The sequence below is a fragment of the Sorghum bicolor genome, chromosome 10 (assembly GCF_000003195.3).
Source record: "Sorghum bicolor cultivar BTx623 chromosome 10, Sorghum_bicolor_NCBIv3, whole genome shotgun sequence".
NCBI lineage: Eukaryota > Viridiplantae > Streptophyta > Magnoliopsida > Poales > Poaceae > Sorghum > Sorghum bicolor.
This window is the reverse complement of record NC_012879.2, coordinates 7,816,045-7,837,798: the sequence shown is the minus strand read 5'-3', so window position 1 is coordinate 7,837,798 and position 21,754 is coordinate 7,816,045. Positions and strand designations below refer to the sequence as shown.

At 43.0% G+C, this 21,754-nt stretch overlaps 3 protein-coding genes across 4 annotated transcripts; 2 read left to right on the top strand and 1 right to left on the bottom strand.

Annotated features, from left to right (window-relative positions):
* LOC8081274 (2,3-bisphosphoglycerate-dependent phosphoglycerate mutase) lies at positions 2,448-5,821 on the top strand. Its single transcript, XM_002438038.2, has 9 exons — positions 2,448-2,774; positions 3,043-3,284; positions 3,444-3,667; positions 3,769-3,887; positions 3,984-4,140; positions 4,426-4,527; positions 4,628-4,747; positions 5,312-5,359; positions 5,456-5,821. The coding sequence occupies exons 2-8, from the start codon at positions 3,044-3,046 to the stop codon at positions 5,354-5,356; spliced, it is 1,008 nt and encodes a 335-aa protein (XP_002438083.1). The 5' UTR covers positions 2,448-2,774; position 3,043; the 3' UTR covers positions 5,357-5,359; positions 5,456-5,821.
* LOC8065502 (syntaxin-22) lies at positions 12,860-13,753 on the bottom strand. Its single transcript, XM_002436688.1, has one exon. It carries the CDS (start codon positions 13,751-13,753, stop codon positions 12,860-12,862), a length of 894 nt encoding a protein of 297 aa, XP_002436733.1.
* On the top strand, positions 15,951-18,729 carry LOC8065501 (type I inositol polyphosphate 5-phosphatase 5). Of its 2 annotated transcripts, none has more exons than XM_021450370.1 (8): positions 15,951-16,106; positions 16,228-16,279; positions 16,421-16,520; positions 16,645-16,749; positions 16,874-17,728; positions 17,818-17,926; positions 18,062-18,210; positions 18,295-18,729. In XM_021450370.1, the coding sequence occupies exons 2-8, from the start codon at positions 16,252-16,254 to the stop codon at positions 18,434-18,436; spliced, it is 1,488 nt and encodes a 495-aa protein (XP_021306045.1). In that variant the 5' UTR covers positions 15,951-16,106; positions 16,228-16,251; the 3' UTR covers positions 18,437-18,729. The 2 variants fall into 2 exon arrangements, with proteins under 2 accessions (XP_021306045.1, XP_021306044.1); XM_021450369.1 differs by having other exon boundaries at positions 15,959-16,106; positions 18,300-18,729.

Sequence of the window (21,754 nt, the reverse complement as noted above, 5' to 3'; positions counted from 1 at the left end):
GTTTGTGACAAATATTGTCCAATCATATACTAATTAGGGTCAAAACATTTATCTCGTGATTTACAGGCAAACTATATAATTAATTTTTGTTTTCGTCTAAATTTAATACTCTATGCATGTGCCGCAAGATTCGATGTGGCGGAGAATCTTGAAATTTTTTGGGAACTAAACAAGGCCAGTTTCTAAAAAATTTTGCAAAATATTTCAGATTCCCTATCACATTGAATTTTTAGACATACATGGAGCATTAAATATAGACAGAAATAAAAACTAATTGCACAGTTTTGTCGAAATTGACGAGACAAATCTTTTGAGCGTAGTTAGTCCATGATTGGACAATATTTGTCAAATACAAACGAAAGTGCTATAGTGTCGATTTTCCAAAAAAATTTGGAACTAAACAAGGCCTTAGTTAGAGAGATTTTCACCTAGGAATCCTTCCAGCTCATCAAAGTATTTATATAAGGCCCCGTTTGGCAAGGTTTCTCCGCCGTTTTCTGCCAAATAAGATAAAATAAAATAGCTCCACTGATAAAGCCCATAAAAATATGCTTTCATGAATAAAAAAACATGTTCTCACAGAGCTTGAGGATGCGAAGGAGCTAAAAATAATAGTTTCTCACGGCTTCACTATCCTACATAGCGTTATGTGAGAACATATTTTAATGAAGGAGTTGTTTTGTTAAATGATTTACCAAACAACTCTAACTTCAGCAATAGAGTTGTTCACAGAGCTAAAGGCTTAAAAACAGCTTCACTTGTGAAGTGGAGCCGTGCCAAATGAGGCCTAAATTAGCCGAGTATTTCTGGCAGAAATAGTTTCAGGATATGGTTGGGAATCGAACAATGCCTAAAGAGATTTTCAACTTGTCTAGCCCTTTGTGCCCCAAGATGTATTTTCAATAACTTGTCTAGCCCTTTTCCCCCTAAATTGAGGGGGTTATTTTTTTTCCACAATGTTAGAAGTGGCTTTTTTTATATAAAATAAAATAGATCTCCTCACTATTATTGATAACAATAGTTAGAGTATGTTGAATTGAAGGCTAAATGGCGAAAGGGTATGTAGCCTAGTGGGTACAGGAACCTCAGTAGCACCTCATCACGTTCTGGGTTCAACTCTCCGTGTGAGCGAATTTTCTAAGATTTTATAACGTTTGTGCTTTCAGTGGTAGGTGATGTTTTCACCAATAGCGTGGCACCTGCACTGGCATTGTCAATCTCGAGCATTTATCGGCCCATAATCTTCGAAGATGCTCATAGGGGCAGGGTTTGTGTACGTGTGTTTATAGGGGTGCGTGGCGTCTATAGTGACTTTGTCAATCTCAAAATTTTGTTGGGTTTGTGTACGTGTGTTTATAGGGGTGTGTGGCGTCTACAGTGACTTTGTCAATCTCAAGAATTTGTTGGCCCATGATCTTCAAGGATGCTTATAGGGATAAGGTTTGTGTGAGTGTGTTCATAGGGATGTGTGTGTATGTTGTTGTGTGTTGCGCTGACTTTGTCAATCTCAAGAGTTTGTTGGTCCATCGTCTTCAAAGATGCTTGTAGGGTAGAAATTACGTGCGTATTTTGTAAGTATCCTGAGTTGTACCATGTAATCATAAAAAACAATTAAAAGTTAAATGTTTTTTATTATTGTGTTAGTTTTTACAATATTTTTTTATAAAATAGAATGATGATTAGACCTATGCCCAATGGGACCGGCGATGATGCATGGATTGCGAGATTCTACACGCTGCACGAGTTGATCAATTTTTAGATTTTGTTTATATATAATAGAATGATGATTAGTGTTGAGTTGCTGAATTCCGCAGTTTGCTAGGCCCTTCTCTCTGCAATTCAGTTGACTGAACTCGAGTAGGAGTGCTCCAAAGCATCATACTTAGTACGTAGGGCCTTCTCTCTGCAATTCAGTTGACTGAAAACGAGTAGGAGTACAGTCACATACTCAACATGTTACATGTCAGTCAGCTAAAATGGAGTACTCCTAGGACGAGGGAGATCTCAATTCTCAAAGGAATATTCTCTCGTGCAGGGGAGGAGTGGACATGTGCTCAGTGCTCCTGGTTTGGTCGTCGTCTTCGTCGAGACAGAGTGATTAATACAGCTGGTGTCATTATAAAATTAGCGAGTGAATAATTGTTTAACTAACCTCCTACTAATTTCCTAGTTATGGCCGTGCTTGCACGCATGCCATACCGTGCCCTCTTTCAGTCATATAACCATTTCATATATGTTTTCCCTTGTGTTCTCTTTTTCTAGAATGGGGTTTCCTTTTTTTACCATTGACTAGAAATGGTCTATAAAAGGTTTTTTAAAAACTTGTTTGAAATGCAAATACTCCTATTTAAGAACTGCAGTAGAACCAAATTACTTTTTTTGTTTCCCTGTTTAATCCATGTCTTGCGGCGCCTAACTCCATGGCCCATTTCACTTTTTCTTTCTCCTTCGGCTTCAAAAACCCAGCCTTCCAGCCTCCGCCCGCCGCCCCGCCCGCAAGAGACAAGCACACGCACCGCCAGCGCAAGAACTCGGGAAAGGGACCTGTCGAAAAGCAACGCCCTTTTCCTTGTCTTCTTCTCGGTTTCCTTGGTGCTCCCGGCGATCCCCTCCAAAGTCCAACCACGCCGCTCTAGATCTCTCCGACGTGCTCTGCCACTTGGTTTCTCCGAGCTTGTTGGGAGTCCAGGTGCCAGAGAACCAGGGGCCAGGGCTATAAGAGGGGGAACCAACTCCATCTCCCCCTGGTGCTGGTGCCGCATTGAGTTCTTGAGGTGCGCTTCATTGAGGACTTGCTCATTTTTATTGGTCATGTATGCCATTTTATTGCTCTTGCCCAATGTTCTCACTGGAAGAGTTCATCAATCTTATGTTGGTTTCTTGGATTAGTTTTGATCCATGGCCAAATGGTCGAATTAAGTGATTAATGCAGTCTGTTTCATTATTAAATTTAGCGAGTGAATAATTGTTCAATCTCTTCCCAGAAGTCATTACAAGCAGAACCAGCTGCTAACTACTGTTTTTTTCTTTTTCTTGGATTAGAATGGCTGGGGTTCTTTCTCACCATGCGCTGGCATCTTCGCAATCCCACTGGTGCAGTGCAAAGAACTATAGATTCGAAAAGAGGACGGGCAGTGCCCGCTTGGTTTATGTAAAGGGAAGTTGTGGTTCAGGCAGCCGAAAACTGGGTTTGGTTTGGGCCTCGAGCTCGCAGCAGTCTTCTGTCATGGAGCCGATGCACCTACCATCGGATGGCAACAGTGGCCACACCCCAAAGAAATCAAGTAATTTTATGGACTTCCATTTCAACGAAATCGTATAGTGGTTACTTGTTTGTTTGTTTTTTTTGAGAAAATTGGCCATTTGCCACATTTAACTTTGGGCTTCGCAAATTTGGGGCATATAATAAGTTCTGTTAATCTGTGATCTTTGTGTCGTTGCAGGTGAAAGCGCTCTTATATTGATTCGGCATGGTGAATCCCTGTGGAATGAGAAAAATCTGTTTACTGGCTGTGTTGATGTACCCCTGACACCAAAGGGTGTTGAGGAGGCCATTGAGGCAGGTAAAAGGATATGCAATATCCCAATCGATGTAATATATACTTCATCACTGATTCGTGCTCAGATGACCGCAATGCTTGCCATGATGCAGCATCGGCGCAAGAAGGTTTGTGTGTCTTCCCTTTATGAAAACGTCCCAGTAGTTTCTTCTAGCATGTGTATCAACTGCCCTGAAAAATCATGCTGCTGTGTTTTATGTATTTACAGATCCCAGTTATCATGCATAATGAGAGTGAACAAGCTCACAGGTGGAGTCAGATATACAGTGAGGAGACAAGGAAACACTCCATTCCAGTCATAACAGCTTGGCAATTGAATGAAAGAATGTAATACTTTCTCCATATTCTTTGATTTGCTAATTATGTAATTATTATAGTTGTTTGACTGTATTTTTCTCTTGAAATATCCCTTGACATTTCTAGGTATGGTGAGTTACAAGGCCTTAATAAGCAAGAAACTGCAGATCGGTTTGGCAAAGAACAAGTTCATGAGTGGCGCCGCAGTTATGATATCCCTCCCCCAAATGGAGAAAGCCTAGAGATGTGTGCTGAGAGAGCTGTTGCTTATTTCAAAGATCAGGTATAGTTCGCAAGGCCATTTTACATTAATTGGAAGATACACTATTTATTTGGATTATTGGTCTCCCTGCTGCTAACTGTTGTAGTATTGGTAGCTATGCTAAAGGTTATGTGTTGAATTGATGAATTCCTCTACTGTGCAATGCGCCAATGCATGTGCTTAGTTTTCTTTCCATTGTGCTAGCTCATATCAAATTTATAGCCTGAATCTTTTATTTATCTTCGACTCTAAAAACAGTTTTTTTTTAGTTCAATCTGACCTATAGTCGTTTTTTTCCCCTAATAGATTGTTCCACAACTTGTGGCTGGTAAACATGTGATGGTTGCTGCACATGGGAATTCACTTCGTTCAATTATAATGCATCTGGACAAACTAACTTCTCAAGAGGTAATTTACTGTCTTTTTTATCATTCCCTCAAAAAGGACTCCGCTAAACAGAAAATGTAGCATTATGTCAAATTTGGGAGTGAGCCTTTCGTCCCTTCAGGTAATAAGCCTTGAGCTGTCTACTGGCATTCCCATGCTTTACATATTCAAGGAAGGAAAGTTTATTCGCCGTGGCAGCCCGGTAGGACCTTCAGAGGCCAGTGTTTATGCTTATACCAGGGTGAGATTCTTTCCCCCATGTTTCTAAGAAAGGACGATACTCCATTTTATGAAGCTTATTGTCTGTCAGACTAAACAATTTGCTGAGCACATTACATTTCAAAACAGATTGTCCAAGAAGATAACAGTTCTGCTGGTCAATATCTGAATGCTCACAAAGCTCATGTGTTTGTGTTTTACATGATTCTAACCGTTGAGCAATTTAATGAACCTCAGAAAATTTTACTTAAACCTTTGTTAAATGTAAAAAGGACACATAGAAATCTTCTTATTTTAAAGTTGGTTGTGTTTGATGGCAATAGGTTTTGTGCTCAAACTAATGATTTTAAAATATATTGCTACTTTTTCTTTCACAAAGTTAAACCACTGTTTCAGGTGGTACTGTGGAAGCCCTTGTTGACTTAACATTTTTAATTGCATGCATATTCATTTATCTGTGTTACAGATAACACATACATATTATCTTTTCTTTAATAGTTTTTATGAGTTCCTTGTACTATATTTCCTTTTTGAAATTCTGCCATTTATTAACTTATCCGTGTTGTTCGCATTAACCTGCTTGCAGACCTTGGCTAAATACAGACAGAAGCTTGATAGTATGGTTCAGTAAAAGGTCAGTGAATATTGAATAATCTAGTAAGTTTAGTTCCCATTGAATATTCCGACTGACGCTAACTTTATGATATGTTGTTACCTCATGACGTTTCAGACACTCCACTTGGATCATGGCTCGATATTTCTTTGTCGACCATGTCTGCTTTTTTGGAGAAATGGTTAATTAAGGTCCTGTTCGCTTGAGCTTATCTATTAGCCATTCAGTAATGTTTTTCTCTCACAACAAATTAGCGAACAATATCTTTTCAGTCATGGCTTTTCTACCAAGGGAACAAACTGTAAACAAATTCTTGGCATGAGAAGCATTTATGACTGGGACGAAATTCATCAATTGGAGTTTCTTTTGTAAACAAACATGTGCAATGACTTTAGTATGGGGTAGAAGTAGCATCATATGTTGTATATTTAGTTGAATTTGTTGAGGAGAATGATATACATTTGTTTTCCTTTTTTTACCTCATACTTTCTAGTCCTCATAGACAAGCTAGAGTGCTAGATCTATTTAATCGCGTAGCTCTATCATATATATTTTAACTTTAATAAGTAAAGCTAGAAATGATTATATTTGAAGTTATTGAAAAAATACGATGATTTAGTTCCCTGTAGATAAAAGGCAAACTAAAGGCCTTGGTTTTCTTTAGAGCTAATAACTTTTGAGGAACTATTAGAGCTAATAACTAAAGGAGTATAGCCTCAACGGCTTTCAAAAGATTTTTTCGGGGTTTAAACCAAACAATCATTACGTGGGCTGAATCAGCCCACCGGAGTCTAGTCAGTCTAGATCCCACTCGGAGAGCTGATTAATCTACAAAGCATAGGCCAAATTGCTAGGAGGCCCTGGAGCTGCTCCACCTCTCACATTGCCTCCATGTATATGGCATAGCTTATCTGTTGAGCTTTCTTCTGGACTCCTCTATTAGGGTTAGCTTCCGCTCCACAACACTTTTGTTTCTTGTGTGCAAGCTCCTCACAGATGTTGTGGCACCTCCGCTCTAGCCCTGCGACCTGACCTTGGAGCTCAACCTCTCCTCCTCAAAGCAGTCAAGGCAAAGATTCTTGGTTGGTCTCTAGAGGGCTTCATGGGATCAGCAGTGGTAGGGGGCTTGAGCCCCCTCCCCCTGACGCCCCACCCCTAGATCCGTCCATGCAGCTGATAGTTGCACCTCACTTGACCGTGCCACATCCGCATCGTATGTTTGCTAAGCACACACACTCCCTCACCAGCAGTGCTAAACAATGCACGACTAGTGTCGTGAGCACCACCAGCACTACAGAAACTGCTTCGAAGATGACACTGGCATCTACCTTATCTCCAAGAGCAAGGTCGGAGAAATGAGCAGCTAGATGGGTTGTTTGATTTTCCATAATCGAGTAAGAAGGTATGTTGTAGAGAACATGACCGTGAGAATGGAGGGAGAATATTTGGTTAATATGGCAAGTAGGAAGACATTTGCAAATGCAAATGGATCAAAACTTAAAACACATACTTCAGTGCATGAAAAGGAAGTGTAGGTTGTTTGATTTAGTGACTATTTATCTAGTGAACTGGTACTCAACCAACTATTTATTTAGATGAGCATGCACCTTGCATTTCCAATCAATCCAATTAATCTACAAAGCACAACCCAAAACCCTAAAAACACACCACGAACTGAGCGAATTCACGGCTTTGAACCACTGCACATCAAATCCCCACCAGAATCACTGCCCAACTTTTAATCTGTCCCCTCTAACCACTAACTAAAGACAAAAAACAACAATATTACACCAAAATATTCGAATCTTTAAAACTTGGGGAGAGGAGGCGCGAACCTAGCATGGAGAGCAACCTAAAGCTTATGCTATCTGTTGGCACTGACGGGGCTAGTGCACCGTGGCACAAGCACGGCGACCGGTAGAGAAGATGGATCGAGCCTTTTGCCCTGCCTCCTATAGAAAAGGTGCATGGGATGGGAGCATATGCCTTAACTTTCTAGGTGTGAGTTGGCTAAGGATCTAATCCCAGTGTTCCCAGTGAGGATATATAAAGCCTGTACACTATATGTCTTCCTGTCTAAGTCCAATGTGTGTGTGGGTGTGTGTTGAGAATTTTCCTTTATTACTACTTGTAATAAAATAGTACAGAGGTGCGACTTCTCATAGCATCTAGATGATTTGACATCTCACGTCCATGCAATTCCTTGGCTTCAAGCTTCACATTTCTTCTCGATGATTTTTCCCAGGTCTTATTTAGACGTTGTCGGATTCATCTCAATCCATATGTGTTGGGTGAGTTGAGATGAAATTTAGTTCAAATTCTACTCTAACCCATTCTAATGCCTATGTATTAATGTGAATTCAACTACATCTAGACAAGGCCTGACATGTATGTGTAAGCTTTCAGGTATGTGAGGTCGCATGAGCAACAACTTGAACCCAATGTAACTGAGTTTTAATTCTACCATATGCATGCATGTATATTTTGTAGCATTATTAATGCATGATGATGTAACCAAAATAGTGTTATGGCTAATTATTACCTCTCATTCTCTCGGGGTCACTAATTATTTGCTAGTAAAGGCACCCACAATGATTAGTTTAGTTACTAGCTTTAAGCTAACTTTCTCCAATAATGCTAACTTTTAGCATATAGCTTTCAACATAGATAGCCCCACATGATACTCTCACACAACCTTGAAATGTGTATAAGAGATTAGCTCTTAATCAAGAGCTAACTTTTCTCTCTCTTCTATTAAAATATGAGAAAAATACTTAGAGCTACCTTAAAAGCCAATTGTTGGAGTTGGCCTAAGTATGTTGTATAGATGAGTTCAGATCATGTACGTAGAGAGGGGTCAGAGAGAACTTTATAAGCGACCTAGGAAACTCTATCGAAAACACATCCACCAATCCACCTAGCCTCTCCTCGACTCTAGAGCGAAGCATCATTCACAAATTGAGTGCCCGGCCACCACCAACGCACGTGGGCAGCCCTTGATAGTTCACCTCCACAACCATGCGCTGGCATCTTCGCAATCCCACCCATCCTTGCCTCAACGGCCTCAACCTAGACCTAAACCAACCAAGGGAGAAAAGCACTTGTCCCATAGTAGTCGAAGTAAAGCAGAAGAACATGAATGGCCATTGATCTAGGCCGTGTTTAGTTTCTGAAGGGAAAAATTTTGTGACACTGTAGCACTTTCGTTTGTTTATGGTAATTATTGTCCAACCATGGACTAGTTAGGCTTAAAAGATTCGTCTCGTAAATTCTGACCAAACTGTGTAATTAGTTTTTATTTTCATCTATATTTAATACTCTATGCATGCGTCTAAAGATTCGATGTGACGGGAAATCTTGAAAAATTTTGGGTTTTGTGGTGGAAGTAAACAAGGCCCTAAAACTCTATAGAGCGTGTACACCTATGCCAACAGTAGCACGCGTATAAAAGCAAGTGTTTATTATCCTAAGAGTGGGTAGGCCAAGGTGACAGGTTATGACAAAACAAGGCTCATAATTAATCTAACATGCACCATTACAATATAGGGTGTCCACAATGGTGCTAGCTATGTAGCTAGCTGACATAGAGGTGAGAGATAAAATCAAAGACTATTTTATATATTATTATTTTTTTACATACTATTGGACACATATGTTTTTCTCACAAATTCTTGAACTACATAAAATAGATCAGCTATTTATTCGTCCCTAGGGACTTCTCTCTCCTATTTTTTCACTATCCACATCATAATAGCTAGACAAATAGCTAGCTGTTGGAGACGCCCATAGCATATACAGAAATAATAAAGTGCTAGCCATCTAGTTACATGTCTAATGTAGGATTCTGCAAGTAGGTGGGACATGAAACCTTCGTTGACAAGGTTGTCACCCAAGTCCTAGATGTACTCAATAGAGTGGTAAGCTAGACACCAAGTACATTTTTCGTGTGTGCGAATTTTTCATGTGTGCGAACATGTGCCACATATCAAAGGCAATATATACGTCTAGAGGTTTGGAGCTTGACATCACTAAATTTGTTTCCGTGTGGCGATGTGGGTGTGTATGCATAGGATGAAACAACTGACAAATTTGCAATGCCCGTTACGGAAAATAGCTAATTTTCTTCCTTAAACCTAACAGGACCATGGTCATCCTTTGAGAAACACTTGCTTTTTATGCTAAAATGCCTCAAGGCCTCCACCCTACCACCACTAGACCTGTTTCTGTAACCATCTTTTCAATAGCTAGAAGCTAGAAATCTCTCTCGAAAGGCTAAATCCAACTCTAATCAAATCCCTAAGTTCGCTAGAGTTTTTCACCACCAAGGCACCAAAACCTCTAGGTTCACTAACCATCTTTTCAAGAGCTAGAGACCACAAATTTGCCTCGAAAGTCTAAACCCCAATCAAATCCCCAACGTCGTAGGAGTTTTTCACAGCCACCACCATAAAACATGAAGTTGGCCATCAATCGAAAGGTTAGAAATTTGGTAGATTCTCTCAACCTAAATCTATCACAAGATTGGGAAACATCCTCATAAATCAATCAAGAGTTAGGCAGCAAAATCCCGAGGATCATTGACATGCTTTGTTTTTATATACGCCCTTCCTACCTACAAAAGAAAGTCGTTGTGAACAGAGTTTGGGTCAAACATTAAGAACATAAATTATAAATAACTTTTAAACTGTTGAGTTTAGAAATGTGAAAAACTATATGTATAGATTTGTCTTAAAAATACTTTGATAAAAACATACATATACCATTTTTTGATAATTTTTTTATATTTTTTCCAACCTCTGAGGCGCCTAAACGTTCAAACAATGGTGGCAGGCACACAGTCTATGACGGTTGGCTTGCTTATGAGGGATTACTAATAGTAAGGAGCATGACTGTTGCCTGGAAAACCACTATTGTCTGAAAAGTCATGTTTTTTTATAAGAGGCAAGAAACCTCTGCTTTTTAGAAAGAAAAGTAACGGTACAGCAAGACAACTGGGGATACCAGTTCCAGACAAAGCATAACAGCGAAAACCAAAAAAACTGCACCATTAGATCTCAACTATTTCAGAAGGATTGATCGAGCTAGGCTTGAAGTCTTTGATCCAACTTGTGACAGTAGCCTTCATCTTGATGATCTGCTCATGATCTTTCTCCTTAAGTTTGGCGCTCCACTTCTGCAGTAACGACAATGCAATGTATATGATATCAGTGGGGGCACGAGGAAACGCCTTGTTAATAGCCATCTTGTTTCTGGCAGTCCATAAAGCCCAAGCAAAGCCTGAAAATATGAAAATGATCAATCTAATCGGAAAGGGCCCCTTGCCCCTTAACCAAGTATCGCAAAAATCTTCCCATGATTTAGGATAAGAATCCAGATGAAAAACTTCCTTAAGCATTTCCCAGATCAATTTGGCCAAATGACACTTAAAGAAGATGTGATCTGCAGTTTCAGTGCAACCACAAAGACAACAAATTAAGCTTCCTTTCCACCCCTTTTTAGCCAGGTTAACAGCCACTTGCAATTTGTCATTAAGAAGTTGCCAAAGAAAGAACATAATTTTAAGGGGAACCCTACTTTTCCAGATAAAACCTGCAACCCTACTCTTGACACCCCTGTCAGTCAAAAAATGATACAAGGACTTAGTTGTGAAATGGTTCTTCTTTTCCAACGCCCATAAAACTTTATCAGCTCTATTGTCAGTCAACGCACAATCATTTAGCAAGTTCAATAACCCCAACCATCTATCATATTGTTGTATTGAAAGGCATCTTTTAAAATCAAGACCCCAGGAACCCTCATCCCAACAGTCCGCAACATGACAGAAAGGGTCCCTAATCAGGTTATACAAATCATTGTAGACCAATTTCAATGGAGCTCCTTGTAGCCAACAATCTTCCCAAAATCTACACAGCTTACCATCCCCCACCTTGAAGACAGCACCCCACTTAAAGAGATGTTTGATATTATGTAAACCTTTCCAAAATTGAGAACCTCCTGCAGATTTGGAGTCAAAGAAGTTATTATCCCTCAAGTACTTTGCTTTCAAAATTTTGAACCAAAGTTCATCTGGTTGTTGGTAGATTTTCCAGATCCATTTTACCAGAAGACATTCATTCATTATTTTGGTATTAATGATGCCTAGACCCCATTGGTCTTTAGGTCTACAAACCATTTCAAACTTGGCCATGTGGTATTTAAATTTCTCATCAGCACCTTGCCAGAGAAATTTGGCCCTAATAGAATCCATCTTTTTGTGCACCCCATCTTTGAGAAGATAGAAACCCATGCAGTAGAGAGGAATAGAACTCAAGCAAGAATTTGTCAGAATTTGTCTCCCCCCTGAAGTCATCAATTTACCTTTCCAAGGATCCAGCCTTTTAACCATTTTCTGAGTCATAGGACTAAAAGCGCTCATGTTCAAATGTTTATAGCTAATAGGGATACCTAGATATTTCATAGGAAACTCTCCTAGCACACAATTCAATATATTAGCCATCTTCTCCTTTTCCCGCCAAGTAACACCAAAAAAACAAAGACTTCACTCTTATGATAATTTATTTTTAAACCCGTAAGCCACTCAAAACAATAAAGAATGAGTTTTAGATTTCTAATTGATTGTTCAGTAGCTTCAATCATGATGACCGTATCATCAGCATACTGTATGTGTGAAACACCCCCAGAAATCAGGTCGGTTAACACACCAGAAAGATGCCCCTTGCTAACAGCAGATTGTAGCATAACTCCTAGAGCATCAGCAACAATGTTAAAGAGAAGAGGGGAAAGAGGATCCCCTTGCCTCAGACCCCTATAAGTTCTGAAGTATTCACTCCTTTCACCATTAACATTAATGCAAACCCTTCCACCTCTCACAGTGCTCATTGTCCAATTAATCCATTTGGTAGGAAACCCTTTTCCTTTCATTACTTTCTCAAGGAAATCCCACCTCACTCTGTCATAAGCCTTTTCAAAGTCTACTTTTAACACTAGGCTCCTTGCCTTTGATCTATGTAGCTCATGCAAAACTTCATGAAGAACCACAACCCCCTCTAGAATGTTTCTCCCCTTGTACCTGTTTGGTTCTTCCCAATTATCTTATTAGCTACAGGCACCAGCTGAAAAGTCATGTTTGTTTGCTAATTTATTGTAAAAGAAAAAATATTGTTGAATGATTGAGAAATTTGACAAATAAGTTCAAGCGAACAGGCACCTGTTCACTTGAGCTATTATCAGCTAAATCTGCCACTCATTCAACAGTGTTTTTCTTTCAGAATAAATCAACGAATAACATTTTCAGCCATGACTTTTTAGACAAGCAAAAAGAGGCATATGAAATATAGCATATTTTATTTTTTATAAAAATAAAGAGTTAAAGTTAGGCTTTAAAGACCGAATCGCTATCCTAAACAACTTTGTTTAGGGGTATAGAGGAGTATATACAAGAAAAGGCGACGAAAGAATTCTTCGCCCAATTAAAGGCCAAAGCTCGTTCGTCAGACTACTACAGTTCTAGCATGCAGGATACTACGCTACAAACACTAACGCAAAGATCAACATGACGAGCCCAAAAACAGTGATCAGCAAGCAGTTCATCGACGAGTTCGTCTCATGCGTCAGTGCGGCCTTGGAGAGCTTCTCTTCCGCCTTGCTCGTCTCCATGGCGGCCTTCTCCACGTTGGACTCGACGACATCGATGTTCCATTGCTGGTCACGGACTAGCTTTGCGAGCTCCACGAAGATCTCGTTGATCTCAGCGATCTCCTGCTGAATCTTGCATATCTCCCGCCCCCTCTCCTCGACGAGGGCCTCGTTGAAGGCGATCTCGTTGTCCAGCAGGGCTAGCTCCTGCGTCCTCCGTGATTCCACCAGCTGCTGCTGTTGCTGCATCTGGATGTTGCATTGCTGATCGGCAGCGCCGGCAGTGGCATTGGTATTGGCATTGTTCAGTTGTGATGATCGTATGGGAGAGCCGTAGCTCGGCGGCGACGGAGGAGGAAACATCAGCGGCGGCGCAAGACGGGCGGCGGCGGCGGCGGCGGCGGTTTCCTGGCGATCGGCCTCGATGATCCGGTCCTGCACCCACTGGAACTCCCTGAGCGCGGCCTGGAAGTCCGCGGCCAGGTTAGGCCCGACCGCGGCGGCGGCGGCGGGGTCGGCCAGCCTCCGCGCCGTGTTCCGAGCCAGGCGCGTGACGTCGGCGCGCGCCCTGCGGATGCGCTCACGGACCACGCGGGCGTCGCCGTTGCCCCCTAGTCCGGCGGCGCCGAGCTCGTGCGCGAGGCGGCGGAGCTCCGACACCTTGGTGTTGATCTGGAAGACGCAGTGCGCCACCACGGCCCGCGGCGGCGGCGGCGGCGGGGGACGCGGCGGGAGCGGGTGGCCCGCCTCCAGGTCGTGGCAGACGTCCTGGAAACTCATCGGCGCCGTGCGTGGCGGCGGGCGGGCGGGCGGCAAGGATGACCGATCGAGTCACAGGCGGCTGTCGCGCGCTGCGAGCCGTGGCGTCTAACTCCGATCTTTGATCCTTCAAATGCTGCTGGCGATCTGCGTAGGGAGCGGAGGAGTAGTATTTATGGACGGCGCGGCGGTGGCGGCGGCGGTGTCGCTGGTGAAGCCTGCTGAAACGCGGGCGGCGAGTCGGAGCCGGACCGAGCGATCGGTTTATCTTACTACGGCCGTATCGGACTTGGGAGTTGGGAGGCAGGCAGCGTTGAAACGGAGACGATAACCCTTCCAATTCCTTGGCAGCCGCCGGCGTGCGGGCGATGAGGGAACTGAATATATATAAGATGGAATGCGGAATACAGGTCGGAGAAGAAGAGGACAACACAGAAATCGTTCATGATTTTTTGTTTAGATTAGAGAGAGAAAAAAGATGTTTTTTTTGTTAAAAGAAAAGGAAGGAAAAGAGAAAATACCAAGCTCAGCTGGTGCTGGGTAAGATGGCTTTGAACTCTAGACCTCAGGTCAAGAGATCGAACAAGGCAATTGTGCCATAAAATTGTGCCATAAACATTTTGCTGCCAAGGTAAGGCCTGTGGCCCAACTGTGCAATTAACCCTTCGCTAGCTAAGGCCTAAATTTCCACAACCGATAAGAAAAAACTATAATTTGAGAGATTTGAGAGCTCTAGTACCCCAATTTCACTTCCAATGAGCTAAATTTTTCTCACCCGCTCAAAATCTAGACCACGACCTCTCAAAGATGAGGGACTTGGACTCGCCCCCAATATGAGCGGTAGCACGCAACTCGCGTCTTCCAAGTTATTGGCGATCTCGAAGTAGGAGGCAGGAGGACGGCAGAGGAAGAGAGAGCGCGGCGGTGGAAGAAGATGCGGTGCGGCTTGGTGATATGCCCAACAAATGAGATGATGACAGTGAGGAGAGGTGGCTGAGGAGGAGCAGTATGGGAGGAGTGTAGGAAAGGAGGGAGTGGTGACGGAGGAAGAGGATGCGCCAATGCGACGCTCAGAGAGTTAGAGGTTGTGAGGAATGAATAGGTGGTGGGAGAGAAAAAATAGAAGAAAGACTGTGAATGATAAATTGGGCTCACATGTCACAGAAGATATAGAAAAAGTCTATATAACCCCCCACACTATCTAGGGTGGACTATTTCACATCTTAAACTATAAAACCGGATATTCTACCCCTTGAACTTTCAAAACCAGTCAAATAACCATTCGAGTGGTTTTGGAGGGTGGTTTGTCTTTTTCTTTTTAAATTTATTTCCGTTGAATCTTTGAAAAATCATAAAATAAAATTTTCAATTTTGTTGGACTCCTAATGAATAGATCTACACAGTGAATATATAATATGGTATACTTTAGTAGATCTACTTATCAGGGTACAACAAAATTAAATTTTTTATTTTATGATTTTTTTGTGATTTATTATGATTTTTCAAAGATTTATTAGAAATAAAAAAAAGACAAAACCACCCTCCAAAACCACTTGAGGGAGTTATTCGATCAGTTTTGAAAGTTTAGATAGTAGAATATCCGGTTTTATAGTTCTATGGGTGAAATAGTCCACCCTAGATAATTTTGGGGTTATGTAGAGAAGACATTGGGGGGTGAGATTTTCTAGTTCTGTTGGAGATGTCTTTTTAAAATCCTCAAAACAATATCAGAGCTCCACCAATAAACTAGTTTTTGGGTTTTGAGATTTTCTCCTATCGTTGGAGATGCTCTAAGGCCTAACTGCGTGATCAACCCTTCGCCATGAAGCTAAGGCCTAATGTGCAAATTATAATCTCCTCTTGACAAAGCAGCTGGAGTCCACTAGGAATGATATCATCCACGTCATAGGAACAACTATTTCAGATCACAATAATCGCTAATGAAGTTCTGAGTAGGACATGAGAGTCAAATCAAAAGACTGCTCATGAGGAACAACTATTTCAGAAATTATAGGGTTTTATTCGAAGTTATACAAAATCCTTAGAACTTGGCCTTTTGTTCATATTTCAATTTTTTTAAGCTGGCCTTGAGAACAGGAGAAACGAGGGAGAAAAAAAGTTGACCGGGGCAAACGAACACCATGCCCTGCTTTCGTGGCATTTCAAGCAGCCTTCCACACAAGTCCCTCCCAACCACCCAATGACCCTCCGTTTCCCCTGCCCCTTTCTCCGTCGTCTACCTCCCCACATTTCTCTCTCGAATAGCTTGGATGAGCAGAGCATCCTTCGCGTCAAACTCGGAGCGGCAGAAATGGCGGAAACCTTCGTGTTCCTTCTCAAGCAACAGATCACGTGAACTACAACGAGGAGACAGGTAGCGATCAGGTCCTCAACGTCTTGCAATCCAACAGTACTGTAACCATGGTGAAAACAGGAAACAGGATTATATTCTGCAATGTGCATTTCTGATTGCGCCGTTTAATTTGTGCTCACAGTGCGTCATTTCCAACGTCTTCGCCATGCAAGGGAAGGACCTGAATGTTGCAGGTTAGCAACTTCTGTATTTTGTGAGCTGCTTGCATCATCATTCAATTTCAGTTTTACAGCAATATGGAAAATTGGTTGGAATTGCCCATGACACATTTCAGATAGTCTTTGCAAATATATAAAATTTCGTTGATGTTTCAGATCCACAGAGCTGCAATGCAGCACGGGCACGGTTGAAGAGCGCGAGCCTGCACTATGTGGATTTGCCCAATAGGCAGAAGGATGATACACGCCAGTACCAGTAATCACGATGATGTTCAATTGATTTGAACCTTATTTGACTATGATCAAATCATGTAGTACTACTCCTACTCCTACAAAAGATGATATGGCCATGGTGACCCCCATCTAATTCATGGATGCAGGATGTTTGTTGCTACATGGAATGTTGGAGGAAAGACTCCGAGTAACAGGCTTAACCTGCAAGATTTTCTCCAGGTTGAAGAATCACCTGACATTTACGTCTTAGGGTACGGCCAAATTTCACATGTCGAAATGTTTCGTATAATTTGTGTTTGGATTTGGACTCCATATCTTTTGGCATACGTAGGTGTTGCATGTCTCTGAATTTAATCTGACGCCACGAGTACGTAGGTTTCAGGAGATAGTTCCCCTGACCGCCGGGAACGTGCTGGTGGTGGAGGACAACGAGCCGGCGTCCAGGTGGCTGGCTCTCATCCACCAGGCGCTGAACGAGCCCCAGGAGCAGCCCGACGACGACGACGACCCGCCACCGCCGGATCCGTCGCCGCCTGCAGAAGCCCGGCGCCATCATCACCGCCGCCGAGACTCCTCCCTCTTCTTCCAGACGCCGTCGCTCAAGGTGCTGAGCAACAGCTACCGCGTCGACAGCGCGCTCGTCAAGACGTGCAACTGCTCCGCCGAGCCGTCGTCCATGCGCCGCAGGGCGACGGAGATACGCGCGTCCGTGTACCGCGCCGAGGTCGAGGCCGAGGCCGAAGCGGCGGCGGCGGCGGCGGCGTCGTCCATGAGCACCGCGAGCGGCGGCGAGACATCCACCAGCGGGTGCAACAACGACGCCACCGACGCAGCAGCAGACGACGCCGCCGCAGCAGGCTCGCCGGCGGCGCAGTGCGAGCCTGGCTGCGGCATGAGCTACTGCCTGATCGGGAGCAAGCAGATGGTGGGGCTGTTCCTGTCGGTGTGGGTGAAGCGGGAGCTGGTGGAGCACATCGGCCACCTCCGCGTGGACTGCGTCGGCAGGGGCATCATGGGCTGGCTCGGCAACAAGGGCTGCATCGCCATCAGCATGACGCTGCACCGCACCAGCTTCTGCTTCGTCTGCAGCCACCTGGCCTCCGGCGAGAAGGAGGGCGACGAGCTGCGCCGCAACGCCGACGTCGCCGAGATCATCAGGAGCGCGCACTTCCCGCGCGCCTGCAAGCTGCCGGCCAGCCATCGCGTCCCGGAAAAGATTCTTGACCACGAGTAATTAAGCTTTACAACGAAAGCACCTATGATATGATCCACCACAATCTTGCAGTGCTAATTAACGAAAATTCACAATGTTAAAACAGCCGGATGATATGGCTCGGTGACCTGAACTATCGAGTGTCGCTGAGCTACGAAGAGACAAGAACGTTGCTGGAGGAGAATGACTGGGACGAGCTTCTGAAGAAAGATCAGGTACGAACACTATCTACAGCAGCTTTGATCATCAGGCAGTGACGTCTCTCTGGCAATCCTGCATCTGAACACCTACTAGCTTGGCCAAATTTTCACCATAAACGTACAGTTAAACACAATAATTTGCATGTGCAGCTGATAATTGAGAGAGAAGCAGGGAGAGTGTTCAGTGGCTGGAACGAAGGCAAGATCTGCTTCGCGCCGACGTACAAGTACACGCACAACTCCGACGCGTACGCCGGCGAGACGGCCAAGTCCAAGAAGAAGCGGAGGACGCCGGCATGGTATTCGATCGACCGATCACCCCGACATTATTGTAATTCTTCATCTGACGTACAGTATATGTTACTGAAGGCCATACATGTCAGTGTAGGTGCGACCGGATACTGTGGCACGGCGACGGCATCGAGCAGCTGCAGTACCTGCGCGGCGAGTCCAGGTTCTCCGACCACCGTCCGGTGTGTGGCGTGTTCGCCGTCGAGGTGGACACCCACGACAGCAGCAAGATGAAGAGGGGGTACTACTCCGTGAACGCGCGGATGGGTCATGACAAGCCGGCGTAGACGACACGGCCGGCTAGCTTCTGCGAGCCCCTCGTATACACGTGGAGGAATGTTGTGTGTAGGCAGATTACTAGAGCAGTATAGTAAAGATTGTAGAGACCATTGTCCATTGATGGCGGCTGAGGTTTGAGGAATACGTTTTCATTGTGTATTTGTGTGGCATCTGTCAACTGTGGCTAACTGAAAAAGATGCAACGGTGTCCGTTGTCCCCTACAATACATTGCAGCTAGCAATTCTTCTCTCTTGCTGTTTTTTTTTTAAAAAAAAAGATAGCAGGAGCACTACAAGTCACAGGTTCTTCCTCATGGGCAGGGTATGCAATAAGCCTGCAAGGAGGTGGTTAAATATTGTGAGTATAGAAAGAAGCATTTTCCTTTTTAAAAAAATAAATTAGCCATCTGTCTTCCTTCATCTCCATTCTCCACTTTGGCTAATCTTGCTTCTGACAAGGTTGTGTTCACCATGAAACAAGCGGCCTCTAGTTTAAGATTTTCGGCTAATTTAAACCATATCACTACAAATATCACGGTTTGAAGATCTACTATTACTACTTTTTTTAAAGAGAAGATCTCTGCTTTTAAGAAAGCACCACGTTTGGATACATCGACTGGGGATACCAGTATCTCAAGCAAACAAAAACCAAACTACACCTATTACAAAGATAGGTAAAATGAAGCCCAGAAGAAACTCAAATCTCAACAATGTCCGTAGGCATGACCAAGCTTGGATCAAAACTCCTCATCCAACTTAATAGCATAACATTCGCCAGGTCCACCTTTTCCTTGTCCACCGCCTTCAAGAGCAAAGACCACCTCTGCAACAATGACAAGGCGTCATACAGGATGTTAGCAGGTGCCTTAGGATAACACTTCTCAATCGCCATCTTGTTTCTTGTTACCCATAAGGTCCAAGCAAAACCTGCAAAAAGAAACATAATATTTCGCGTTTGCAAGGGCCCCTTACCCCACAGCCACCCCTCAGACATCTCCTGTACTGAGTGAGGAATATCTATCACATAGAACACTTTCTTTATGACAGCCCAAATCCATTTAGCAAGGACACATTCAAAGAGCAGATGATTTATCGTTTCCAACACTCCACATAGATGATTTTTTTTATTTTTAGCCTAAAATTGAAACAAAATACAAATTTGACCCTGTTTAGAAAATATTTACAAATCTAGGCCGTTTGGCCCCGCCCCCATGCATGGCGGGGCAAATACACATGACCCCGCCATGCATGGCGGCGGGGTGCACTTATGACGTGGCGCCTGGCTGGCAGAGCACGCTAACGTGTACCCCGCCATGACCGATGGCGAGTTTGCGCACCCCGCCGTGGATCATGGCGGGGCACGCCCAGGACCACCAAAAGCCGCCGCTCCGGCCCGCTCCTGCTCTTTCTCTCCCTCTGTCCTACCCTACCCACGCCCGCATCTTGTTTAGTTCTAAAAAAATTTGGGAAATCGGTACTGTAGCACTTTCGTTTGTATTTGACAAATATTGTCCAATTATGGACTAACTAGGGTCAAAAGATTTGTCTCGTCAATTTCGACCAAACTGTACAATTAGTTTTTATTTTTATCTATATTTAATACTTCATGCATATATCTAAAGATTCGATGTGACGGAAAATCTAAAAAATTTTGCAAAATTTTTTAGAACTAAAGTCTGACAAGACTTGTTTGTCCACCCATCGGTGGTCACGTACTCCCTCTGTCCTAAAAAGAGTGTCGTTTTAGGTTTTTGTGCCACAAGTTTGACTCGATTTGTAGAAAATACATAAAATATTTATATCTCTAAATAAATTTGTTAAAAACTAGACTTAAAGATCTTTCTAATGATACTAATTATGTACTATACATATTAATACTTTTTACTATATATTTAGTTAAAGTTATTCTTCGGGAAGCGAAAACGACACTTATTTTGGGACGGAGGGAGTACGAATGAACTTGCACGACCGACTCGGGAAAAGTGGCCGAACTGACCACTCAGGCCTTGTTTAGTTATAAAAAAAATTCGAATTTTGCTACTGTAGCAGTTTCGTTTTTATTTGACAAATATTGTCTAATCATGAACTAACTAGGATCAAAAGATTCGTCTCGTGATTTACAGATAAACTGTATAATTAGTTTTTATTTTCGTTATTCGATGTGATAGAAAATTTTAAAAACTTTTTGAGATTTCGGTGAACTAGCAGCAGCTGTCCACGAAGCTGCGCCCAGGTGAACCAGCCTTGACTTCACATCCGGTCCCACCTGGCGACATGAATGCAACGCCTGCTGCATGCTGCTGCCTGCTGCATGCAAAGACAAGCCAAGACCCTCTGCTCTCAACAGGCATGTCTTGTTTAGTTTTAAAAAAAAATTAAAAAATCGAACTGTAGTATTTTCGTTTGTATTTGACAAATATTGTCTAATCATAGACTAACTAGGCTCAAAAGATTCGTCTCGTCAATTCTGACCAAACTGTGTAATTAGTTTTTATTTTCGTTTATATTTAATACTTCATACATGCGTTTAAATATTCGATGTGACGGAGAATCTAAAATATTTTGCAAAATTTTTTGGGAACTAAACAAGGCCAAGCAATGTCCAATCGAAGCATGCCATGAACTTGCCGCATCTCCGATCTTGCCCCGCCATGATCTACGGCGGGGTGCCTAAACCCGGCATCGGTCATGGTGGGGTACACGTCAGCATGCTCCGCCTGCCAGGCGCCACATCAGCAGTGCACCCCGCCGCCATGCATGGCGGGGACCTGTGTATTTGCCCCGCCATGCATGGGGGCGGGGCCAAACGGCCTAGATTTGCAAATATTTTCTAAACAGGGTCAAATTTGTATTTTGTTTTAAATTTAGGCTAAAAATAAAAATATTTTCACATAGACAGCATTTGCCATCTCCTTTCCAACCTCTTTTTATCAGCGCCGAACCCACTGGCAGCTTGTCATTAAAGATTTGCCACAGGAAAAATTTTATTTTTAATGGAATTCTACATTTCCAGATTACTCCTGCAACTCTACTTGGCATGCCTCTACTAGATAAGAATCTGTATAACGATTTAGTAGTGAACATTTTAGTTTTCTCCAGGGCCCAGGAAACTTTATCAGGATTGGACCCATCTATCCTGATGTGTTGGAGTTCCTCATAGAGGAGAGTCCATCTTTGAAACTCAACATTTAAAAGTGCTCTTCTAAACTCAACAAACCAATCTTGGTTAACCCAACAATCTGCAACAGAACAATCAGGGTGTCTAACCATTTT